At 37.0% G+C, this 24,937-nt stretch overlaps 1 protein-coding gene across 2 annotated transcripts in view; it reads right to left on the bottom strand.

The window, feature by feature from the left end:
• LRRC7 (leucine rich repeat containing 7) overlaps positions 1–24,937 on the bottom strand; it is a 293,661-nt gene that overhangs the window by 102,770 nt on the left and 165,954 nt on the right. For both annotated transcript variants that reach the window (XM_087820512.1, XM_087820513.1), the window contains 3 exons: positions 19,475–19,549; positions 13,350–13,494; positions 8,565–8,637 (listed from right to left, as the gene is read on the bottom strand). In XM_087820512.1, the coding sequence (XP_087676638.1) occupies positions 8,565–8,637; positions 13,350–13,494; positions 19,475–19,549 (293 nt within the window). The remainder of the gene's footprint in view (positions 1–8,564; positions 8,638–13,349; positions 13,495–19,474; positions 19,550–24,937) is intronic.

Here is a 24,937-nt window from a genome sequence, read left to right as displayed (position 1 = left end):
GAAAAAATTGTAACTGTATGGTGACAGATGTTAACTAGACTTACTGTAGTAATCATTTCGCAATATATACAAACAGCGAATTATGGTGCACACCTGAAACTAATATGTTTTATGTCAATTGTATCCCAATAAATAAAAAAAATACATTCATTATACTTTGTGCCAAAAAACCCCCAAAAACCACCATGGCGGGTGTGGCTCAGGTGAGCGTCCTCCCACGCGCTAGAAGGTCACGGGCACGTGCCTGGGTGGCGGGCTCACTCCAGCAGGCGTGTGCAGGAGGCAGCTCATCCATGCTGCTCTTTCGCATCGATGTCTCTCTCTCTTTCTCCCTCTCTCTCTAAAACCCCCCAAAAAAACATATTAAAAAAAGACTGAAAGTTACCTTATTTTGTAGTTTTATCTGTAGTCTATTATGATACCATTCAAAGTGAAAAAAAGCTGCCAAGAAGGTATAAAGTACTGTAAAGCACTGTTTCCCAAACTTCAGTGTACATATGAATCACCAGAACTGCCACAGTGCAGATTCGGTGGTTTGGGATGGTGCCCAGATCCAGCATTTGTAACAAGCTTCTAGTTGATGTGGATGCTGCTGGTCCTGGGACCACACATTAAGTCGCAAGGCTTTAAATAAAGCCCTTGCAAGCACTTTAAGAGTAACATTTAAACACCCCCCCCCATGTCAATAACAGCTCAAATCCACATAAATATTACAAGAGTTGTGTTTAGTAAGGCTTTGCCTTTCTTCATGTATCGGTACAAGTGTCAGAACTGGAGGTAGTAATGCTTGAAATGAAACAATAGTATTGACTTAATTTTCTAAAAATATTCCTTCCATTTTTCTCTTCTTTAGTTTAGTCTCCATGAATTAGTCTTGGTTGGGAAGATCTTACTGTCTCATTAACCCTCAATTACTTAGCTAATAGGGACTGTGAATATGTTTCACAGACAATCCACAATTTCACTTGAACAGCATTTATGACCATCAGAAGCCATTATATCTTCTATTAATGTAGATACTAATAAACATAAAAATAAATGGCTTTGGGCTTCACTTTCTTAGTTCACTTTTAACTCTTAACAGAATATAATTCAGTGCAAAATATTCAGACAGGCATGGGTTCCAATTTTAGTGTGGCCACTTAAAAACTGAGTGAACTTTACTATTAATGAAATTTTTCATCTGTAGAATTGGTTGGTAATGCCTAATATGAAGTTTCATGAGGATTAAATGCATGCTAAGGAACCCTAAAAAAACAAATTTTGAACAATCTGTTTCTGAAACATGTAAAAATTATCTTGTGATATTTTCTTTTTTAAAAAATTCCTACCCGAGAATATGCTTTTTTTTTAATAGTTTTTTTTTTTTTTTTTTTTTAAAGAGAAAGAAAGGGAGAGAGAGAGAGAAATATATTGATGTGAGAGAGAAACAGCGATCAGTTACTTCCCTGACGGGACCGAACCCACAACCTAGGTATGTGCCGTGACTAGGAATTGAACCTGCAGCCTTTTGGTGTAGGGGATAATACTCCACCAACAGGGCCACCCAGCCAGGGCTGTGACATTTCCTTTTTAAAATGGGTTGATTCATGTAAATAAAATCTCTCAGTAGACAAAATGTAAAATTACTAGTATTTATTAGTAAGACATGAGAGCTGGACAAATTTCAGATGACTGTGAAGAATTGTAATTGTATTAGCAGAGATTTAGTTGAAAGGGATATAATAATTAAAGAGAAAGATATAAAATTTGTTTGGAAACACAAGCTACTGCCTAAAGGTGCCAGAATAGCCCAGGGTTTGAGACCAAACTGTAGCCAGCCAGCTGGGATGGAGTCTGGACTCCAGCAATTACTTGTGGCAATGTCCTCATCAAATTATCGAATTACTCTGTACCTCAGTTTCATCACTGGTCCCAAGGGGGTGATACCAGTACTTAACCATGTGTTGTAAGGACTAAATACATGCAGAGGAGTTAATACATGTGAAGCACTCAGAATGGGCACATAAGGAATACTGCGTAACTTTGCTATTATCTTTATTTTCAGAGATTATAAAATTGATTACATTTCATTTAGGCTAGGAATCAACTTTTATATTCCATCCTTAATTTTCTCATTAATATAAGTTACTTGGGCTGCTTCTAAATAGTGGAAATAAATTACTAAGTAAAACTCACCCAGTTGTACTAAATCTTAGAGTCTAAGCAGAATTCAGTCAAATTGTGATGGAAACTAGCCACTAAGAATAGTTCATCATTTAGAAATATTTACCTTTGAAATATCTAACTGATTTTGAGCAGAGTTATCATCATTGTATGGATGTTATACTTTTCATTTCACTCGATTCTCCCTTCTTTCCAAATTAATTATTAACCTTTGCCTTTCTTTGGACTGTTTGGGAAGTTAAGTAGATTTATTTCAAAAAATCTGTAGCCTGAACGAGTGTGGCTCAGCAGCTGAGCATCGACCTAGGATCCAGGAGATCGGGGTTCGATTCCCGGTCAGGGCACATGCCCGGGTTGCGGGCTTGATCCCCAGTCGGGGGCGTGCAGGGGGCAGCCGATCAATGACTGTCTCATCGTTGATGTTTCTGTCTCTCTCTTTCTCCCTTCCTCTCTGAAGTCAATAAAGATATATTTTTTAAAAATCTGTAATTTTTTTATTATAGGAGAAAATTTCACTCCAATTCAAAAAACTGTTTGAAAGTATTTAGTGAACAGATCTGTAACTTCTGAGTAGAAAATAACTTGGCTCATTGCAAATGACCTTTACAAAAAAAAGATTCCATATGCTTCAAGTTAGGATACTGAGAGATTTCTTAACTTTTTGTTATGATAGCTTGGGTAGAGTAAGAGAATGCCTTATTATCATATTTGCAAGTAAGTAGAAAACATTTTTCCTTTTAAGAAGTGGATGTTTCATTAATATTATATAACTATCCTCACACAGATAAAAATAAGCAACAATAAATAAATAAATGTCTATTAATGACTGGTATAATTTATTGAAGGCTAGCAACACTAAGTCTCAAAACAACCTCTCAGTTGTATAATTATTTTCATTTTACAGGTGAGAAAACTGCAGCTCTGAGATGCAAAGTGACATGTCTAAGGTCAGTTAATGAGTGAAGAAGCCAAGACTGAAATCAGTTCCCAGTCTTGCAAACATTCCCTGGTGCCATACTGCTTGGTACAATGGAAGAGATTCAACATGCTCAAGATGTGATCCCAGCCCACAAGGGGTCTATATTCTATATTGGAAAAATAATTGAAAAGTTAAATGATGATACGAAGATAAATGAGACTGACATAAATGGAAAAATATTATAAGTTAGAGTGTTCTCTATCTAGTGTACAGAGCTCCCAACATTTATTTGTTCATGCAACTTTTCTTCATAGCTATTAAAATCTCAAGTAGTGACTGTTTCAAGGAATATAATTTAGGAAATTCTGGTCTATTTGTAGTGAACTAGAGCTTTTAATTTAGAGGAGGAAGCTGCAGTGGTTTAGGTGCGCAGAAGGGAAAATAATTAAATTGTAAAAACACTAAACTTATTTCTGGAAATCCAAATCCAAGAATTTCAAATAAACTAAGTCAATAATTTTTTTTTATTAAAAAAAAAAAAAAAAGCAAAAAACATTCATAGAACCTGCAAGCACTTTCCATTTATTAACACATCTAGTCCTCACAACATTTTCCAGAGGTGGGCATTATTATTATGGCTTCCGTTTTACTGAGGAGAAATCTAAGGCTCCACATTACCCAACAGCACATCAAAGAGCCAGGTTTTGAACCCAGAAGGTCTGGCCCCAGAGCCAACCAACCAACCACTTTGATTAACTTCTCTATAGCAGCTTCATTTTAAACCATCACATGGGGCAATTCTAATGTAGGCATAATGGAGCAGGGTTTGAGAAGATACTTAGCTGATAACTATAAAAGTAGCTGAATTTACATAGTGGTTCTTGAAATTTAGTGTGCTTCCAAATCCCCCGATGGGCTTGTTAACATTCATAGCTGGCCCAATATCCAGAGTTTCTGATTCAGTGGATCTGGGTTGTCTCTGAGAATTTGGATTTCTAACAAGTTCCCAGTTGAGGCTGATGTTGCTGATCAGGGGACCATATGCTGAGAACCACCAGTCTACGTTAGGTATGGAAAAACTTGAATATTAGTGTAAAGTAATTCGGGTTTTATCTAATGAAGGGTTTGTGTGTGTGTGTTTTGTTTTTAATTTTTTGACTAGAATAATGCTACAGGATACAAACTTTAAAAAGCACGGAGTGTATACGATAAAAGCAGTGTCCCTATTTACTTGATTCCCTAGCCCCAAGTTCTTTTTTCAAAGCCATGTACACTTCTGTTCCTTGTGTATCCTTCCACACGTAGGGAACAGAGAGAAGCACGGGTTTTAGCACTCAGGTACCTAAAAGAAAGTTCATTCATTTTCTCAGTATCACTGCAATCTAGTAAGTAGACTACTGGAATTTTCCATGTAGAGTACTGACATAATATAGACTAAACATCTCGATTAAAGAATTGGAAGATTTTAGGTTCAGGTGAAAATATAAACAAGAAGGTTAAGTAATTTGTCCAAGTTCACACAATAAGTGGTGTAGCCAGGATTCACACTCACGCTGTTTGACTCCAAAGCCAGTGCTCCTTGCACTATCCTTTAGGGGTCTGAGGCCCATAGAGAAGGAACTTGCTCAGCTTTGTGTAGCTACTTAGATTTTCTCATTACCAGCCCAGTTGTCTTTCTGCTTGACCTCTGTGAGGGAATGACTTATTAAAATATCTATTTAGAGTTTTGAGGTTTTATTGCTTTTGTCCAAGACAATAAAGCTAAGAGAGAGAAGGTTCCTATGGAAGATCCTCTGCCTGTAGAGCAATGGGGCCCATTAAATTACCAAATATTACAAAATATGTGACTCAACTATCACATATATTAAGAGGCATCACATATAGTTCAATTAGCAGCTTAGCTTTGAAATTTGGTAACTTCTCTTAACCTGACTTTCTGTATTTGTTGATGGGGAGATAACAATACACATTAAATAGTATTAATGGGCCTTTAACTACATAAGAAGGCATGCAAACCACCAAACCTGGTGTCTGGTGCAATGTGAACACACACAAAAAGTTACTATTATTTTCACTGCACATTCAATTCTTAGAGCAGCTGGTATTCCTAGGCACAAATTAAGGTTCAACAGAAAAAATAAACAATTTTACATCATTGGCAAGAAAGTCATGGAATTGATTTAAATGTGAAAAATGTTGAAAAATGAATTCTTCCAGTTTTAATATTTGGAGTATTAAAAATTACCAAAGACAAATCTAACATATGGAAACATTCTATGTGCAGAATAAAAATATTTTTGGTTGCTGCTGCTGGTCTTAACATTTCTAGGATTTGGGTCCTCAGAGTTCTAAGTAGAGTGGTGCATAATAAAATATATACATTATTCCACTATTTACAAAACATGGTTCTGTATGTGATCTGGGTGCCATTTGATAGGATCATGATAAAATTTCAACTCTTGTCCTTAAACTAAACCTCTGATCTATCAATTCTGAATTTTCTAAGGAAAACAAAGCCATTATAATAAGAATACTAATTATTATTATTTTTACTTCATACAGATTGCTTATTAAGGTGTACTATAAAGTTTTAGAAATTTAGTCTATTTTTGCCATTAGTGTAAATACAACACATTTGTATACAGGTGCTATCTTTAAGTGTGAACGTAAGTTAGACAATAGTCATAATTTTACTATCCAATCCATGGTGTGATATAGAACAGAAATCTTTAAACTTTTTGGTCTTAAGACCCCTTTATATTCTTAAAAATCACTGGTAAACCTTAAGAACTTTTGTTTATATTGTTTATGTCTATTGGAATCTACCATATTATAAATTAAAACAGTAATTTTAAAAATAATTATTTATTTTTTGTTCTTAAATAACAATGAAAACCCAATAACATGTTAATATAGGTAACATATTTTTATACAAAGTAACTATATTTTCCAAAACAAAACCATTGAATGAGAAGAGTGACATTCTTTTTATTTTTGCAAATCTTTTCAATGTTAGGTTTAATAGAAGGCAACTGGATTCTCTTATCTGCTTATGTATTCAATCTGTTGGGTATATTGTTTTGATTGAATTATGTAAAAAAGAATCCAGCCTCATACAGATATGTAGTTAAAAAAGGGAGAAGAATTTAAAAACCTTTTAAGATAATTGTGATTATTTTTGCTATTACACCAAAACTCAACAAGTGGCAGTTACTTAGGGGTAATTGCAATGTGCAATCTGAAACTATACTAATGAACTTTTCTTACTCTTTATACTAATACATTAAAGCCAACTGGTCTATTTTGCTCTTTGAATGGGTCTTTTACTCATGTCTGATTTTATAACTCATGCGTTGGTTGTTTGGAAGATGCTGCTCCACTGAATTTATACAGATTTTCCAAATGTTGGCACATTTCATAATATCAGAAAAGCCTTTAAGTATTGGGAAGCTGTCAAGCTCACAGCGGCAGATAGAATTTTCCAAAATTCTAACTTTTGCTTAATAGCTCTAATTTTATTGTTGGCAACAAACACTGTCAGTTGTTTTCTTGAACTGTCAAGCTCACTTTGTTCATTTTTGGCAAAATGTGTGCCAATACCCAAGTCCAAATAACCCAGTTTGTCAGTTGTTATTCTTCTTTTTTAATAGACTTTATTTTTCAGAGCTGTTTTAGGTTCACAGAACAACTGAGCAGAAGAGACAGATTTTTCCCATTTACTTCCTACTGATTTATAAAAAAGTTCTGTTTTGTAATTAGTCCATTCCTCTAACACTTCCCTTTTATTTTCCCTGAAACAAAAAGAGGATGACAGTGGCGCTAAAAATAACTTCGAAAAAGAAGCTTTTATGATAAGATTATTAACCGTTATCCCTCTAAACTAGTAATCAACCTTTTGATTGATTAGGTCCATTTATCTTTGGTAAATATTTTTTATACTTTTAAGGAAAAAAGTATCAATTTTTAAAAATTAAAATGAAAAGAAAACTACATATGTAAATAACCTAGCATACAATTTACTTGCATACTGAAAAAGTAACTTTAATTTTCTCTTTTTAGATAATCCAACCTCTTTAACTTGTCTTCACAGATCTAGTTATTAGTTTCTATAAATTTATATAAGAAATATGAACATAGTGGCGAAATACCAATCATAACTTTAGTAGAGATAAATGGCGTTGGATTCATTATTGATCTAACAAGAAAGATTAGTGCCTAAGGATATAATTAGATAGGAAGAGTTTTTAAAAAGCATCAGACTGATAAAGAGAATTACTTTTGTCTCTACTTTTATATTGGAGAAAATGGAAGCAACTGTAGAATGACACATACTGGTATGGTGAGGACATTAAAATATTAGAAAACAATTGAGTCTGAACATTGGAACTTGAATTTAGTTCAGTTGTTCCACTCTTGGAAAGTGAAGTTTTCTGTGTTAGTGGTTACTTGCCAACTTGGGGTGAAGGAGTGGGGAGAGGAAAGGGCATGAGAAAACCTTTGGGATTGAAGGATATTTTCACCATCTTGATTGTGGTGATGGTTTCATGGCTTTGTATCCATGTCAAAGTTTACTGAATTGCAGACTTTAAATATGTGCAGTTTATTGCATGTCAATTATACCTAATAAAACTGTTTCTTAAAAAAAGCCCCCCAAAAAGTATACCCAAATCTGTTAAATTACGGATTTATATAACTCTTTACACTGAGACGTGGAGCAAGATCCCTATAAAATGGTCTTACATAATTTCACAATGAGGACACCTTATTGATTTCTCACTTTATATAAGTTGTAAACAAAAGCATCTCAGTGAAACACTGGTAATAATATATATATGGTAATAATAATAAACACTGGTAATAATATATATGAGAACCAAATGTTAAAGTCAACATAAAATTAGATATAAATTGCTCTCAAATAAATAAAATATATTTTATCCTTAAAAGGCAATGATGATCTTTCATCTTGAAGCTTTTAAAAATGTAAGCTAAAACAGCTGGTTACTCCTTAGCTTCTAAAATACGCTAAACTTCTATAAATATCAACTGTTACTAATAATTTAATGGTAATGTATACATAATGCAGATTAAATTGATTTTATTTTAAGACATATTCAAGTGAATTTAGAGCTACTACTCAGTGAAAACACCAAATTAATAATGTGGAAAATTACAGGCAAGAGTAGAATTGATAGCCTGGGTAATCACTTTGCTTATGAAAGAGTCATGGTAAGCATTTTTCATGATTTTATATAGTTAGGTGTCAGTGTGATATTCAGATATAAAACTAAATTAAGATATATACAAATACATAACTAATAATAAAACATAAATAATAAATAAAATATGGCCTAAAATAAGTTTATACATGAACCAGATTATTGGTATCCGTCGTGGAAAAGGTTTTGAAGTAAAAAGCTCAGCCAATCCCTCTGTCTCTGGCCTCAGAGAGGCCGAGGTGTGGAACTTGGGCACTTACTTTCCGATTGTACTGGGCAGCACAGTAAGCTGATTGTCATCCACTTTCAGAGTGGTCAGTTTTTTCAACAGTCCTAAAATAGAGAAGCCTTATTAATACCCAGGAACAGATTTCTGATGGGAAATGCACTATAAAAGAAATACAAGAACTGCTCGAGGTGAATGTTTGTTCATTGGCTGCACTCTGCTTATATCAACCTATGAACTGATATTTGTGCGCAGTCTAGATTTGAGCTTCCAGTTGCAAAAAACTTATGTCAATGGGAGTTCAAGTACATCAACACAGACAAGTAAAACATAATGCTCCACAGACACCTGAGGTGACAGTAATGCTACCACATTTTCCTTTTCTATGATGCTGCAAATGGACCACAATTTTTCAAGCCAGCTGTGATTTAATATTTAACTCCTAAGCATTAATGACTAACATTCCTATTGTCGTACGCGTTGGAAACAAATCTGAATTAAGCCTACTAATGAACAAACGGGTACTGAAGTATTACAATGCGGTGGTTATAATTATAGACATGGAAAACTGCAACACAGGACGTCACACTCTTTACGACCATAAATCCTTGACTTGGATCAGCAGTAAGCACAAAAACTTGAAATTTTTAATACACTATGCAGAACTTGCCAAGAACTGAAGTTTCAACGATTTATCTTTCTGGTCTGCTTTATGCCCTCCATAACCCTACTGCTTGCTCTACTCCCAGGGTTTTAATGAATATTAGCCACGGAGTAATTGAAGAACAGCTTCCTTTGACCAGCCATAGCAGAACCTATAATATCCAGATGGCTCACGTAGCCAAAATCCAAGGGCAAAGCATTAATAGTTGGCTGGGTTTTGTTTCACATTTGAAACATGCATATAAGTTATAGACTACTTGTTTTGCAGAAAACTTATTCTGAAGGATATAGTAGGTTCCGAGGTCAAATGTGTTTGGGAAATGCCAAATTAAACAAAATTAAACAGACTTTTTAAATGAGTTTTCTAGGAGTTTTCAATACACTCATGTAGCAGCGCGACTGCCCAGTTACCCTGGCACGCGCGTGCGTGCCTGCAGAGTGCCCGCACAGGCGGGGCTGCGTGAACACGCTTTGAGAGGCGCTGCTATAGGTCATGCCCGCCCACCTCGGTGCTGTGAGGCTTCCTCCGAGGCATAGATAAGCCCCCCAAATTGTGCAATAAAGCCGCTGTTGCACTTTACATTTCAGTATGCTCAGCTGCACAGTCTTCAGAAGCACTCACAATCTCTGCTCTGAGGCAGCAAAGTGCCACCACTGTCAGGCTGCTTTGAGAAAATACCTTCAATATTTAGAGCCTAATACATCAGCTTGTGACCCCAGGCCACAGTGCTGAAAACAGCAGCACCTGAAAAAGAGGACAATCCACACTGGGGTCATTTATCTCTCAAGTCAGAACACCCACTGTCCTATTCATTGATGTTCAAAGGGTGACTGAGTCACCGTAGCTTGTCCGGTGTGGATGTTAAAATATCAACCTTGGGAGTGTACAAAAAAGACTGAGCTTGTTCAGCAATTGTGGAAAGAACACGGGGGCCTGGGAATTATAGGTCAATTTTGTATGAGTTGCTAAGCCCGGTCCAACTACTGCCTCTAGCGGGGCTAGAGGAGGGTCCACAGTCTCAGCGTCACGTGCCTGGGCCACAGGAAGCTTGGGGCCGGGTGGCAGCCGGCTGAGCAAGCCCATGAAGCAGGCAGGTGCGCAAGCATTCCTCAGGAGAATCACGGTCCCCCGGGGGGATGCAGGAGTGAGAGAATCACGAGGCAGCTTAAGGACTCGGGCCAAGAGGTTGCAGCAACAGATTTTTCTGAAGAATGGAGTAGGGAGCAGCTCTGACAATTGACAGAAGTTTCTACAGCTTTGAAACCTGAAGCAAGTTAGGCCTCCTGCTTAGTTCCTGGCCTGTGGATTTGAAGGAACCTCACTCATTTGCGATGTGGCTACTCTGTCACTCGCACAGTTCATCCAAAGGGCGCCTTTTGAACAGACACTGGAGCTTTTGTAGGAATCTGATTGCCCTTGGAAGGGAATTAGGCCAGTGGCCTCACTGTCATTGTCACTCATTTTCCTTTGGCAGATAATGCTTTTACTGCATTTCTATAACACATCTGCTTGGACTCGCTCTGTCTACCCCCCAGGAAGCAAAAGTATTTCATCTTATTTTTTTTTTCCTTCTACTTACACCCTTCCCCAGTCCCCAACCTCTTTATCCTAAACTCCCAACTAGGAAATACTGAAGAGAAAGAAGGCCTTTTACTATGATTTTAGCTAAATCTATATAATTAGCAGTAAATATATCAAAATATTAATATAATTTGTTAAATATAGCTAATATTTACATGAAATTTATACATATGCAATAGAATTTTGAAAGCCAAATAGCCATGCACTCATTAAATCTGATTATAATAGTTATTATATTATTATAACAGCTAACATTGATTGAGTACTTACAATGTTCCAGGCATTATTCCACACAATTTTACATAGATTGGTTCATTTAATCCTTAAAATGAACTTGTCTGAGGTCACACAGCTGGTAGAAAAGCCAGAATCTCAACAAAGCTGCCTTTCCCAGACCAGCAGGCTAATTTCCTAGCTTGCTTTCTTAAAGAAAAATATTTTAAACAAATAATTATATCCTATGTTATTTCTCTGTGTGACATTTTTATTTCCAGGATTTCTAATCGGTTATTTTAAAAATAACTACCTGTTCATATTCATAGCTTCTTTTTTGTTTTATAAGTTCTTATTATTTAAAAAAACTGTTTTCCTTCCTTTTATCTCTTTGAAGATCTACACATACTTAAAATCTTTTTTTACATTGCTTGATAACTTTGATTTCCCTTGAAGTAAATTTTCCTGCTAGTTTGAATATTTGGTTGCCATTACAATATTAGCTTAAATATATATTTTTTTGTTTAAATGCTCATTTGTGAGGGTGAATGTATTCTCAATATCTATGCTCACTGCTGCCTGTCTGGCAGTTTTATGATTACCTCCACCTGACCCTCACGTTTCTAGAGTTCAGAACCAGGTCTTATATTAGCAACATGGTGCTCTCATCCCATGTGGATGTTGCAAATCTAGTGCAAACCAGCTTGTGACTTGCCGCAGTTTTTAGCAGTGAATCTGTATATGTGTTTGCTTTCCACCCTAGCTCCACATATCAGCTGTAGGTTTTTGCTCTCTCTCTTCACAGAAAAGGGGTCCCTTCTTCAATCCCCTGTAAATTTGAGTTTCTTTGTTATGCTTAAAGTTTTGGGTTTTTTTGGTCTTTTGTTTGTTTGTTTTTACTGCAGGAAAGGCATTTAAGACTGCCACTGCTGTTTGTAGTCTGGAGACCATCAGGCCTGGGGTCACTGGTATGCTTTTATTCTATCTTAGGTTCAGGTAGATAGATGTTCATTCTTCTTAAGTATGGCTAAATTATTTTATTTTCTAAATATTTAAGGAGCACTTGCCATATACCAGATATAGTTCCTCATATCAACGAGGCAGTGATGACCATAAGTTATTTTTCTATTCTCATTATTTCTTCGAAGATGTTTAGAGTGGTGTTTGAGTAGGAGTGTATCTTGACCAGAGGGTGCTCTGTTTACCATTGTATGTCCTTACCGTCTACTGCCCAAAAGTGTATTTCCTAAACTTGTTTGATCATAAGTTTGATCTAGGAATAGTGAGCCTATCACAAACTTACTGAATCGGAATTTTCAGAGAAAGAGCCTGCAAGTGTGGAAGTGTTTAATAAAGCTCTCAGATTAGTCTTATGACAGAGCAAATTGGAGAAATACAACTATAATATTTATATAATCACATGTTATAAAATATGTGATTATATAAATAAAAACATCATCAAATTTAGAAAGAAAAGTAAAGCTATCCTGTTTTGTTAAAATTATGTTCTCTATTAGCCTGAAACTGGAAGCGATAGGATATTGAAGAATAATTTGGGGAAACTGCCTTGTCTTCTAGCTTCCCTTCAATCAGGCTACCTAGGTGGTGACTTAATTTTCAGAACTATTAATACATTCCAGAACATATGACACATTTAATTCAGAGTGTTAAAAAGTATATTCCATAGTTAAGTGACTTGATGATTACTCTACTTGATGAGTACTCTCATAAATAATAATAGCAAGATAGCTATAAAAATTTACTCATTATTTAAATTAGATTCTTTTATTATCTTACTCATATAAAAATTTATAACAAAATGGATTGAGTGTTTAATATATACTAACAGACAAATGATCTGCCCTCCTGAATCTCAGCAAGTAAATGACAATGTGTCTTTTTAAAAGTAATAGAACTATAAGATATTTTGTATTTATTCTACATCTTTATGTTATTCCTAGATCATAGGAATGTTACAACATATTAGAAATAGAATAGAGCAACACTATGTGAATAGAAGCTACTGTAATAAAAGGTGACATATATAGTTATCAAACTACTATAAATCTAAGATATATACTCCTTACAATAACATTTTACAACTTAGGAGATCTGAAAAAATTTTAAAGATATCAGTTTAGTAAGATCATTTTAATAAGAGAGCCTTCTTGAATTTGATAACTAGAGTTACCATTTAATTTTAAGATATTCGTAAAATACTACTTTATCATCTTGAATAATGGACTTGATAATTTATTAATATCAAGCTAACAATATATTCCCCACATCTGCAGACAAACTATACTGCGAACAAAACAAATGCCAAATTTGACAAACATTTATGACAAAATACATTCTCACCTATGGAGTCCGGCAACTGTTGCAACATATTGGATGATAGTAAGAGGTCCTCAAGGGCTTCACATCCAGAAATGTCCATGTCAACTGTTTCTATTCTGTTTTTTGACATATCCAGGTATACCAACATCTTTAACTTCCCTATAGACTTGATGACATTGCATAAACTCAGGGTTAGTTGAGAGACTTTCAAAAGACATTTTAAAAGTTGTAAAAACCACAACACTATTAAATTAATTTTAAAAGAAACTACAGCAATAACAAGTGTTGGTAAGAATGCGCAGAAACTGTAACTATTGTACATTGTTAGTAGGAATGTAAAGTGGTGCAGCCGCTTTGGAAAACAGTTTGGCAGTTCTTTGAAATGTTAAACTAGAGTTTGCATATGACCCAGTAATCCCTAGGTATCTATTCAAGAATGAAACATATGTCTACACAAAAACACAAATGTTTGAAGCAGTACTGTTCACAACAGCCCAAAATGGACACAACCCAAGTGCCCATTAATTGACGAATGGACAAATAAAATGTGGTATATCTGCACATTGGAATATTATTTATCAGTAAAAAATGAATCACTGATACATGCTACAAAATGTATGAACCTTGAAAACATGCAGTGAAAGATGCTAGTCACAAAAGACCAGCCATTGTATGATTCTATTTATATGACACGTCCAGAGTAGACAAATCTACAGAGAGTAGATTAGGGTTGCTAGACGCTGGGGGAAGGAGGCATGGAAGTCACTGCTAATGGCTTCAGGGCTTCTTTTAGAGGTAATGGAAGTGTTCTAAAGTTAGATTTTGGTGATGGCTGCACAACTATGTGAGTCTTCTAAAAACCACTGAATTGTATACTTTAAATGGGTGAACTTTATTTCAATACAGCAGTTAAAAAAACACACAGCAATAATCTCAAAGTTGCCACTGAATTAAATAAACACAAAGTTGTCACCAAAGCATATGTTTGCAATTGACATATGTTGACATGTCGATTCTTAAAATTTCAAATGCAAAAGAAAGATTTTAAATTGCGATTTGGACTTTACCCTACACTAAGCAGATTGCAGATTCCTTCAACAGTCCTTTTAGAGAATCTACTGTGTGTCAGGGCTTGTGTGATACACTGGAGAACAATGATGACTAAGTCAGCTGAGGGTGAGGACAGACTTGTCATGAAACAAAGTCTTTATCATGAAGGAGCTCAGAGTAGTGAAGGGGACTGTCAAATACGTATATACCCTACGATATGTGCACTAAAAAAATGCATATAGGCCATGCAATAGAAACACAAGGCTGCAAATTGCCTGGAAGATGCTACTTGTCAAGAAGAGGAGAACCCGTACCTGGAAGAGAGAACAGCACATACGCTCCCAGAGGAGTGTGAAGAGGCCCAGCATGCTTGAGGAAGGGTGGGAAACTCAAAGTGACAGGATATAGTGATGAAGTCAGCATTATAAGAAGCGAGCTGTTGAAAGGCCTTACATGTTATGCAGGGAGATACGAAGTCTATCTAACAGGCAAGGAAAGCCATCCAAGGCTTTTCAGATGGAAAATGACATGACCAGATGTGTGCTTTGAAATGATAACTTCAGGGAATTTTAAGGAGAAGATTCGTGACTGGAGTCAGAGTGACGCATTAGAAAGATCTGGAAGCAGTTTAGCTGAGGAGGTGAGAGGGACCTGAATTCATGCATCAGAAGTGAGAATGAAGAGGGCCGAAGAAAAATTAGGAGTGGAGTGACTGAATTAGTAACTGATTGCTGAGGACAGGGAAAGAATCAAGTCAGACCTTGGGCACGGAGGCAACAGTAATCACTTCGTTGAGACAATGGACTATAGGACTTCAAGCGAGATGAAAGTCTTAATTTTCCTTTTCTTTAAAGATATGTCTTGCCAATAAATGTCCCACATCTACCAGTGTTCAGTGGCTCATCTGTTTGTCTGGTCTCTACCTGTGTCCACTTTACTATATTGTCTCTACTTATTTGACAAAGTATAATTAACCAAGTAAATGAAATAAATTTATTCCACACAAGCACACAGCTGGCACTGTGCTAAGTACTTTATATTCATTACTTGATGGAATACTTTATATTCTTGCTCCTTGAAATGTGTTTTGCAGACCAGCAGCACGGACACCACCTGGGAGCCTGTCAGTAATTTGGACTCTTAGACGCACTCCAGACCTACTGACTCAGAATCTGCTCTTTCAAACACATTACAGCTTAGAGGTTAAGTAATGTCACCCATTGGGTCGCCTGGGAAGCAGAGGCTAAGAGAAGTTCATGAGAGAGTGTTCTTAGGATCAATACCGGTGGAAAGGAAGAGGTAAGGAAGGAAGTAGGATTGGGCAGGTGAAGAAGTTCGGCTGTGATCAAGTCTTGCGGAAGTTTTCAGCTGACCCTTTAAGGAGCACTGAAGCTGGAACTGCCATAGAATTGTGAAGGGGCCGGGCTTTTACAGCCCTGCATTGACTGGTCAGTGGGTGGAGGTCTCCCAGAATAGGGGTGTGGCCCTGGGCGAGGAGCTTCTCTTCAGCTGAAGGCAATCCCTGAAGAGGGTGGAGAGCTGCGAGCAGCATCCCCAGAAGCTGGGGAAACGGAGTAAGTTCTTCATTCCAGAAGAAGGAAGACACACGACAGCATCTTCCCAGGTAACATTCCCAGGTTACCCTATTAAGAAGGGGTGGAGCTAAATTTAAACTCACTTTTATTGGATTACACACTACAAAGCCTATTGGCAGTTCTGCCCTCTAACTCCCTAATTAGCCCAGCACGCAGCTCTAGCCCTGCTTCTTCAGCTCCCCATATGGGCAGACAGTGGGAACAAAGCCTTGGAGTAGGTTAATAGTTGCCAGGCTAGGGACCGAGTCCTTCGGGTGAGTCAGGCCAGAGAGCTGAGCTTCTCACCATGCGTAGCAATATGTCACTTGGAAAAACACTGTCACTCAGCTTATAGCTTCCCACCCCAAGGAACTATTCTATTGCTTTATCTCATTCTTCTCTTGTGGTGAGCAAGAAAAAAAATGATATATGTGTTTATGTGGGTGTGCATCTCTTTTCTTGTTCCTTTATCACAAGGATAAAGTTTCTTTGAAACTTCCTTCATTGCTCTCTCCAGCACAACTCAATATTGCTTTGAAGTTTCTAAACATCTTTTTATTTCTTTGGAAACAAAAAAACTCTTTAATATGTTTTTAAAAAATAGATTTTTGAGAGAGGAAAAGAGAGGGATAGAAACTTCAGTGATGGGAGAGACTTTGATCGGCTGCCTCCTGCACGCCCGCTACTGGGGATTGAGCCCGAAACCGGGGCAGTGCCCTGCCCGGGAATTGAATGGTGACCTCCTGCTTCATGGGTTGGCACTTAACCACTGAGCCACGCGGGCCAGGCTATTTTTAGTTGATCAAAACCCTCACTCTCAAATACCTTATAAAGGCAACAGTATCTTAGAGTCATAAAGGTCTTTGAGTCCCAGGATCTCAGAGTCCTTGAGGATATTATCCCTCCAACATCCCCCTGGACACAGAAGCTGTTTAGGTGAACAGTGGAGAGCAAATGGAAAGAGCAGGAGCCATCACAAGCAAAAGAAAATATTGGAGCTTGTTTAAAAATAAATGTGGATTCAATACATCGTTTAGTCATATTTTGGTTGATTGATTTTAGAGGGATGGTCACAAGGCAGAGTTATGTAGAAGACTAATTTTTTATAATTTATTTTCTTCTCTGATTTATGAAAAACTGGGAAAACGATAGCCCAGCTTCCACAGTTGTTTAAAAAGCGTATTAACTTAATGTTTTCTGACACATGAACTAATAATAAAATAATCTTGCTTTTATTCCTGTGTCTTATGACACTAAATATTTCGGATTATTCATTCTGTGAAACTGGATAGACACAGGCTGAAGACCACATCCGACATTAGCCTTTCAAAGTCATGTGTTTCCAGGTGATTGTATAAAAGCTGTTTGCCAGCACTGACATTCAGAAAGCCATGCCCAGTTACAACAGGGAGCTGTGGGAATTCCCACAAGGAGTATAGCAAAATGTGAGATTCAAGTGTACTCACTAAAGTGAGAAGTCTGCTTAAAGTTCTCAGTATACGAGAAAAATCTGCTATTGCAACAGACAAATTAGGCAGAGTTATCTGTTTTACAGATTTCATACTGCCTTGTCATTTAGATAATAAGCTTACTAAGGAATTTGAGGTCTGAACTGATTTGCAAGATTGGATTTTGGGAATGTAATGATTGTGAAAAGGAAGATAAACCTAATTGTCACTTACATCTTCTACTGATTCTATAGAGACCAAATTAAGGAGCATCTTAGTGAACAGCCTCCAGAGTTGGTTGGAATTACAGTTCTGCATTTGCTGGCTGTGTGACCTTGGGACAGTTACTTAGTTACTTAGTCTTTCTGTTTCACTTCCCTCATCTATAACATGGGGATGGTAAAAACCCAATTTCATAGTTATTATGAAGATTTGGAGTCAATATTTGTAAAACACCTAGATAAATGCTTAGCCTGTGATAAATGCTGTGTGTTTTTGAATAAATATATTAAAGAAGCAGGTGGAAATTTTTCTGACTAGACATACATTTTGATTCCTCGATCTTGCAGAGGGAACTGATGAGTGTCTTCTCTGTGTTGCCCCAGGATTGGTACATTCCTTCAATATGGCACAAATTAGGCTCTACTATATGTAGTGGAATCCAGGTCTTTCTCTCCTGTTATGTGTGAGCTCCTCAAACATATTCAAGATCATTGTATATATTATCTTTGTAACTCTGACATTAGCATAGTTTCTGGTTCAGACAGGTATATTGGTAAATGATTTTTTAATAAATCAACAAATAGCCTGGCTGGGCGTGGCTCAGCAGTTGAGCATCGACCTAGGATCCAGGAGATGGAGGTTCGATTCCCAGTCAGGGCACATGCCCCGGTTGCGGGCTCTCAGTTGATCAATGACTCTCATCACTGATGTTTCAACTCTCTCTCTCCCTCTCCCTTTCTCTCTCTAAAACCAATAAAGATATATTTAAAAAAATAAATCAACAAATAGAAGATATGCATGGTGTTCTGGTTTGTCTCTGTGATGATAGTAGAAATGTAGCTTTTCGATAAGAAAAGGAAGTATTTTTTCCTTTAATCTTTTGTCAGAGTTTCTTCTTTGTGTGGTCTCACACTTGTTCAAAAGGGAATAAGCTTCTTGTTCCTGTGGCTTTTGTAATCATTTAAAGAAATTTTAATGTCAATTCAAAAGAGGAATAAAATTGGCTTTGGGAACATGCACCTAAATCTCAGTGGCAGAAGAAGTATTACAAATTCAGCTGCCCTGGCTACTTAGCCTAATGCAAGAAGTTTGGAATTGTCTATCGCCACTGGGAGTCTTGTGTTTGCTGTGTGTGTGTGTGTGTGTGTGTGTGTGTGTGTGTGTGTACACATCCTTATTTGAATGCATGTATTGTGAGAGGCAAGAGGCAATGTTTTATGGAAAGTCATTCTTTCACTGGATGGAAAAAGGAATAGCTACACTAGATGTATTGCTTGGCAAACCTACTGCCCATAGATTGAGGAAAAATTTTGACTCTAATTTTACTTTCTGTTTTTAACACCTATGATCCCTGCCATTTTCAAAAATTCAAATGGGTTTTATTAAATATCACCAGCACAGTGATATTTAATTTTTATTTTGTAGAAGAGACAGATTTTTATTTTGTAGAAGAGATCTAACATTATGATCAGAAACCATTAATTAGTTACATGTAAGAATAAGGCTGATTTCACAAAACAAAGACTTGATATTATACACAGCATCTCTTTTTCTACAATATAACAATGTAATAATTTCAGCTTTAAAAAAATAGTAAATGTAGAAAGAGATGAAAAAATATATTCCTAAGAGAACAAGAAAAGCCTTTCATACATTTTACATACCTGTAACAGCCACAAAGGGTATATGAAATACTCAAAAACAAATTGGTGAAAAATACTTGGTAACAGAATACTCCCAACAAATGTGTTACTACTTTGAAATGCAAACAGTGAGATTTAAGAGAATCATCAATTACAATTAATATGTAACACACATGCCAGACAACATGGTATAATAAAAACTTACATACCCCAGGCAGCACTTGCAATGCATTATTATCCATCCACAACTCCCTTAAATTCTGTATTTGATCCAGAACTTCAGGCTGGGGGAGAGGTGGAGAGAAAGGAGAGAGGGAAGCAAACAAAAATTAGTCTTTTCTTATTATAAGACAAGATGTAATTTCTTGGTCTGGAACTTATATTTGGGAATCTAATGTTAATCCTCCAAGAAATTCCAAATTTAACAAACCTCCAGCAAAACTGGTGGCCCCTGAGGTAGCCAACCTAGAATTGACCTGGAAACCATCAGAACTACATTTAAAAAATTGAAATGTACTTCCCTTTAACACCCTGCAGTCATCGTTTGGGGCATTTATTATACTCCATTCAATAAGTGTCTGACTTCTTTCTTATAGTATAAGCTTTTAAAGGGCAGAACGATGTTTGTTTTTCAATCACGATATCCTCATATCCCCATTGTTTGCCATAATACCTGGCACACAGTAGGTTTTTATCGTTTGTGTGTGTTAGTGCCTTACACCCCCCCTCCAGGAATTACATTACCACGATGTGATAACAGTCTGAGTAAGACCCACTCATTTCTCATTCCTTCATTTACTCAACAAATAACTGTGTTGAATAGTGGGAATGCCTACTATGTGAAAGGCACAATGCAGGATCCACAGTTATTCAAACTTCATTCCTGACTTGAAATAGCTGATGATCTAATTGGGGGGATGAATGCATATAAATAACCAAAACACAGGTAGCACAGGGAAGAAAGAATAATGCAGAGAAGTTGGGAGAAAGGAGAGCTCGAGCATGATCAAGGTGTAGCACAAAGCACTAAGGAAACACTTCAATTGCCTAACAGGAAGGTGTCTCTCAATTCTGCCTCCTGGGCAGCAGACTGTACAGGGAATAGAGGTTGCTATCGCTGCCAGCACCATTTCTTGTTTGTGATGACATTTTCCTGGTTTCTCTTCGGAAACGACCCCCTCCCCAACTCTAGGCCACATGCTTCCCTTGAAGTTGACTCCTTTTTACTGCTCCAGGGGAGTGACGAAAGCTTAAGCTAATTCCTGCACTGTAGTCGCCTGGCCACAGGGATTGGCTCGAGGATGGGAACATGGTCCCTTCAGAGCAGATACAGCGGTGCCTCGGTTTTTGAATGTGATCCGTTCCGGAGACCGAGTTCTGAAACGTTGGAAACCCAAGGGATCCACAGCCCACAGCTGGGCCTCAGGGCCTTGCCCTCAGCGGGAGCTGTGCGGCGTGTTCCACTCCCGAGGCGGGTTCGAAAACCGAAGCGCTTCCTTCCAGGTTTACGGCGCCCGTAACCTGAAATGTTCCTCAACAGAGATGTTCGAAAACCGAGGTGCCGCTGTAATTCTTCGAATGGGCCTTCTGGGGAAAGACACTTGGCCTTCCCGGCTGAATTCAAAACTGGAAGGGTACAGCCTGGCTCCTCAGGCATGAAGTAGTGGGAGAGCCTGTTTGAATTTAAAGATGGATCCTGATGACATCATGTTAACCTGAAAAGCCATACCTGAAGTCGGATTTTTTTGTCTCTTCCAACTGAAAAAATTATTGCTGAAATAAGATACAACTATAGTTTAATAAAATTTGAGACCTAATTAAGAAAGCCAGTGTATTTTATATCATACTAGTGGAAAAGAATGAAACTGCGTCAATGTTATGATTGGAATATTGGTAATTGTGGATCAGTAGGAGTGATGCATACATCTGTGACACATTAGAAGGGCGTCAGAGACTTCCAGGACAACTGCGGAGATGTTACCAGATGCCTTTAGCCAGCAATTGCAATGGAATGTGTGACTATTCCTGGGAAAAATTTCCTTTACAACAAGCATCAAAATCTGAAGTCAGAGCAGGGCATCCTGCTGTGGAATCGGAGGCATAAGTAAATGTGGGGGAGAATATTGCCACTGTCCATTAGATCACTGAGGTCAAGAGGTGCTCTGGCGTGTGTCATCCTGGTTTTCGGGTTGAAGGTCAGCAAGTCTCCCAGATGACTGATGGTCAGAGTCTGTATCTTTTTAAGTTAGTTCCTAGGATTTTTATATAAACATGCTGTTTGTCTATAAGCTACATATTCCTCAGAGTCAGCATTTACAGAAACAATGCCAAAAGGAGGTAGGACTCTGTTGTATGGGTGAAGCAACACCACTAAAAGATTTTTAATAGAAAACATACTAGGGCTAGTAATGAAAGAGATGATGAATAAGGAGAAACAGTTGGATTCAGGAAACATTTAGAAGATGAAAACCGTCAGACTTGGTGACTAGATATGGGAGTGAGAGAGTGGGTCATGCATGTCTCCCAGCTTCCCAGCTCATGGTGGTGCCACCAATGAAGATGCAGAATATTGAGGCAGAAGCAGATAGATGGGAGAGATTGAATTCAGTATAGATCATGATTAACTTTAGGTTCCTGTGAGCCATGGGTGGAAATGTCGAGGAATCAATTGGCTACTCACATCTGAAGCTTAGAGAAGAAATCTGAGCTAAGGAGATGACATATATTTTGTGGAGATAGAAACCCATGTGGACAAGCTCCCTATGGGGAATGTGAAGGGTATCAAAAGTACAGTTGATTGAGAAAGAAACCCTGGGGAACACTAACACTGGAGAGCTGAAAACAGGAAGAGCAACCTACAGAAAAGGGCAAGAAGGTATACTGTTCAGGAGATTAAGGGGTTACTAGAATCCAACAAGTAGAGTTGTGTTAACAATAGGAAAGTGAACAGGAGTGTCATACACAGGAGAGGTGCTGAATGAAGTAAAAGACTTAAGACGTTCACTCAATTTTGGAAATAGCAGGACACTGGTAGCCTTAGTGATAGCTGTTTGATGTGATGACTATATTATATAGGTTTGAAGATAAACAAGAGGCAAATAAATGGAGACAATGCAGATAGAATATTCTTTGTAAAGTTTGGATAAGAGGAGAGAAGTTGAGGGGCTAGGAAGAAACTGAGGAGCTCAAAGGAAAAGAAAGGTGATAGAAAGACACTAGCGAAGGACAGATTAAAGACAGATAAAATAGTATGAAATTAATGGATTGATTCCAATAAATAACAAAAAAGATGGGACTGATAGCACAGAAGGGGCTGGCCTTGAAGAGAAGTGAGACACCTCAAGGGAAGAGACTCAAGGGAAGATGGTAAGAATGGCGTGGATATAGGTGGGCACCCTCTGTGTGGGGTGGCTGGAAGTTGAGAGAGAGCATGTCTGAAAGTCACAAATTTTCTTGATGAAATAGGGATTAAGGTAATCTGTTGAGCAGAAAGGGTCAAGAATTTTATATACATAGAACACTTGGGGACTATGTATATACTGAATCATTTAAGGGGAATTAAAGAGCTACATCAATGACAGTTATTTTAACTTCTGAGGGGCCAGTTGGGGGACTGGCAGTCTAGGAAAATACAGAAGGAACAAAAAAACTCAGGTTTCCATGAGGTCAGAGAGGACTGTAGTAAGAGTGAGGGATTGAAACAACTAGCCATATTAAAAAATTAGAATGAGAGAGCACAAGTTAGGAGTTTAAGATTTCTGAAGGATTCTAGGAAATGACAAAATTCAGGCTGTAAGCCTAGGTAGTATGAAGGCTTTGTGTGTGGGCAGAAGAGGACACTGTGAAAACATAAGGCCCTGAATGATCGCTAATGATCTGGGTAGCCTTTGATGCACTTGGCTGTGTCTGACAAAGTGGCAGATACAGCTGAACATTTGTACCTCCAAAACAACTCTTACACTGGGTTCTACTGGGGGTGCTAGGCATCTATGACTTCTTGGAAAGGGATAACTAATGCTAACCTATATTTCTACTTTATTTCAAAATGTATTATTTTGATTTACTAATACCATAATAAGGTAATATAGTCCTACTTTATGAATAAAGAATCTGATAATTATTTCCTGGGGAAAATGAGAATGGTTTGATGAAGTTTGTATAACTGCAGCTAGGATTATTTCTGGCTCCTAAGATGCCATCATATTGCAGCTTAAAATTGAAATTCTGAAATAATGAAGAATGCTGGTGTTCAAAAATGTCTAATAAAGAAAGTAAATCAGATGATGACTTTCTAAAAAAAGATAATATTTTTATTACTGGATGTTATAATAAAGTGTACCACAGAAGAAATTTCAGCAACTTCCTAATAATAGCAGAGACAAACTGTATTTAACAGATCAATACTTAACCTTTCTGAAACAAAACCACAATGAAAAGATGATGAAATGGCATTTCATGATTAATAGACAGTATTAAAGTGGAGCATGGAATTAAACTAAATGGCTTACACCCAACCTAACACATAAATTGCCTTTTTTCATGCTACTTAATTTCATCCCAAAGTCAATTGTTTCCATTAAAAGTGAATGAATTAACTTAAGAATGGCTTGGTGTATTTAATGCTGGTGAAGGTGTTAACATAAACTACGTTGGGGAACATAAATTAGTGTTGCCTTTTAGGAAAACACTTTCAAATATGTTTCTCATGTCTTGAAAACATTCATATCCACTTTTAGGCAGCTATCCTACTAAAATGATCTGAAATATAGAAAAATGTTATTGTAGAAATATTTCATTGTAGAATAATTAATAACAACAAAAATTTGGTTACGATATAAATAAACAACATAAGGAAGGTAACCAAATAATAATAAAATCATATGTTGGTGTAGTATACAATAATAAAAATGAATAATTTCTATTTTTATGAATGAAGGTGGATAGGTCTTGCAAACAATATTGATTGAAAAAGCAGTTAGAGACAATTCATATGGCACAAGTTTACTTACGTCAGCTTGAAGACACACTGCTATATATTTATAAATACACATACATACAGTAAATAATAGTGATATATGGAATAGATGCCCACCAAATTCAAAGTCCTAGGGTTGAAGTCAGACTAGGAGGGAGGAATAGGAATAGGACTAGGAGGGAGAACAGATGACTCCTCATTGAACTACAGTGTTTTACTTTTTTAATTAAAAATAGAACTCAAGCCTGGCTGGGTATAGCTCAGCGGTTGAGCATCGACCTAGGCTCCAGGAGATTGCGGTTCGATTCCCGGTCAGGGCACATGCCCAGTTTGCGGGCTCGATCCCCAGTGGGGGGCGTGCAGGAGGCAGCCGATCAATGACTCTCATCATTGATGTTTCTCTCTCTCTCTCCCTCTCCCTTCCTCTCTCTGAAATCAATAAAGATATATTAAAAAAAACTAACTCAGATATGAAAATAATTAATATTTGTTCATTTTGGTTAGCAGGTGTTTGAGATATTACTTTAAAATTTTATATTTTATAAAAAATATTTTTATATTTATTTTTACTTTAAAAAGTTAGAAAAAAATCAGAAGAAGCTATAAACAAATAATTTTTGAATTTCAGTAGTGGGATTATGGTTGATTTTTCTTCCTTTGCATTTTTTCTATATTTCCCAAATTTCCTATAGTGTGT

Source organism: Miniopterus natalensis, chromosome 9 (assembly GCF_054644295.1).
Source record: "Miniopterus natalensis isolate mMinNat1 chromosome 9, mMinNat1.hap1, whole genome shotgun sequence".
NCBI lineage: Eukaryota > Metazoa > Chordata > Mammalia > Chiroptera > Miniopteridae > Miniopterus > Miniopterus natalensis.
This window is presented reverse-complemented; position numbering and strand designations above follow the sequence as displayed.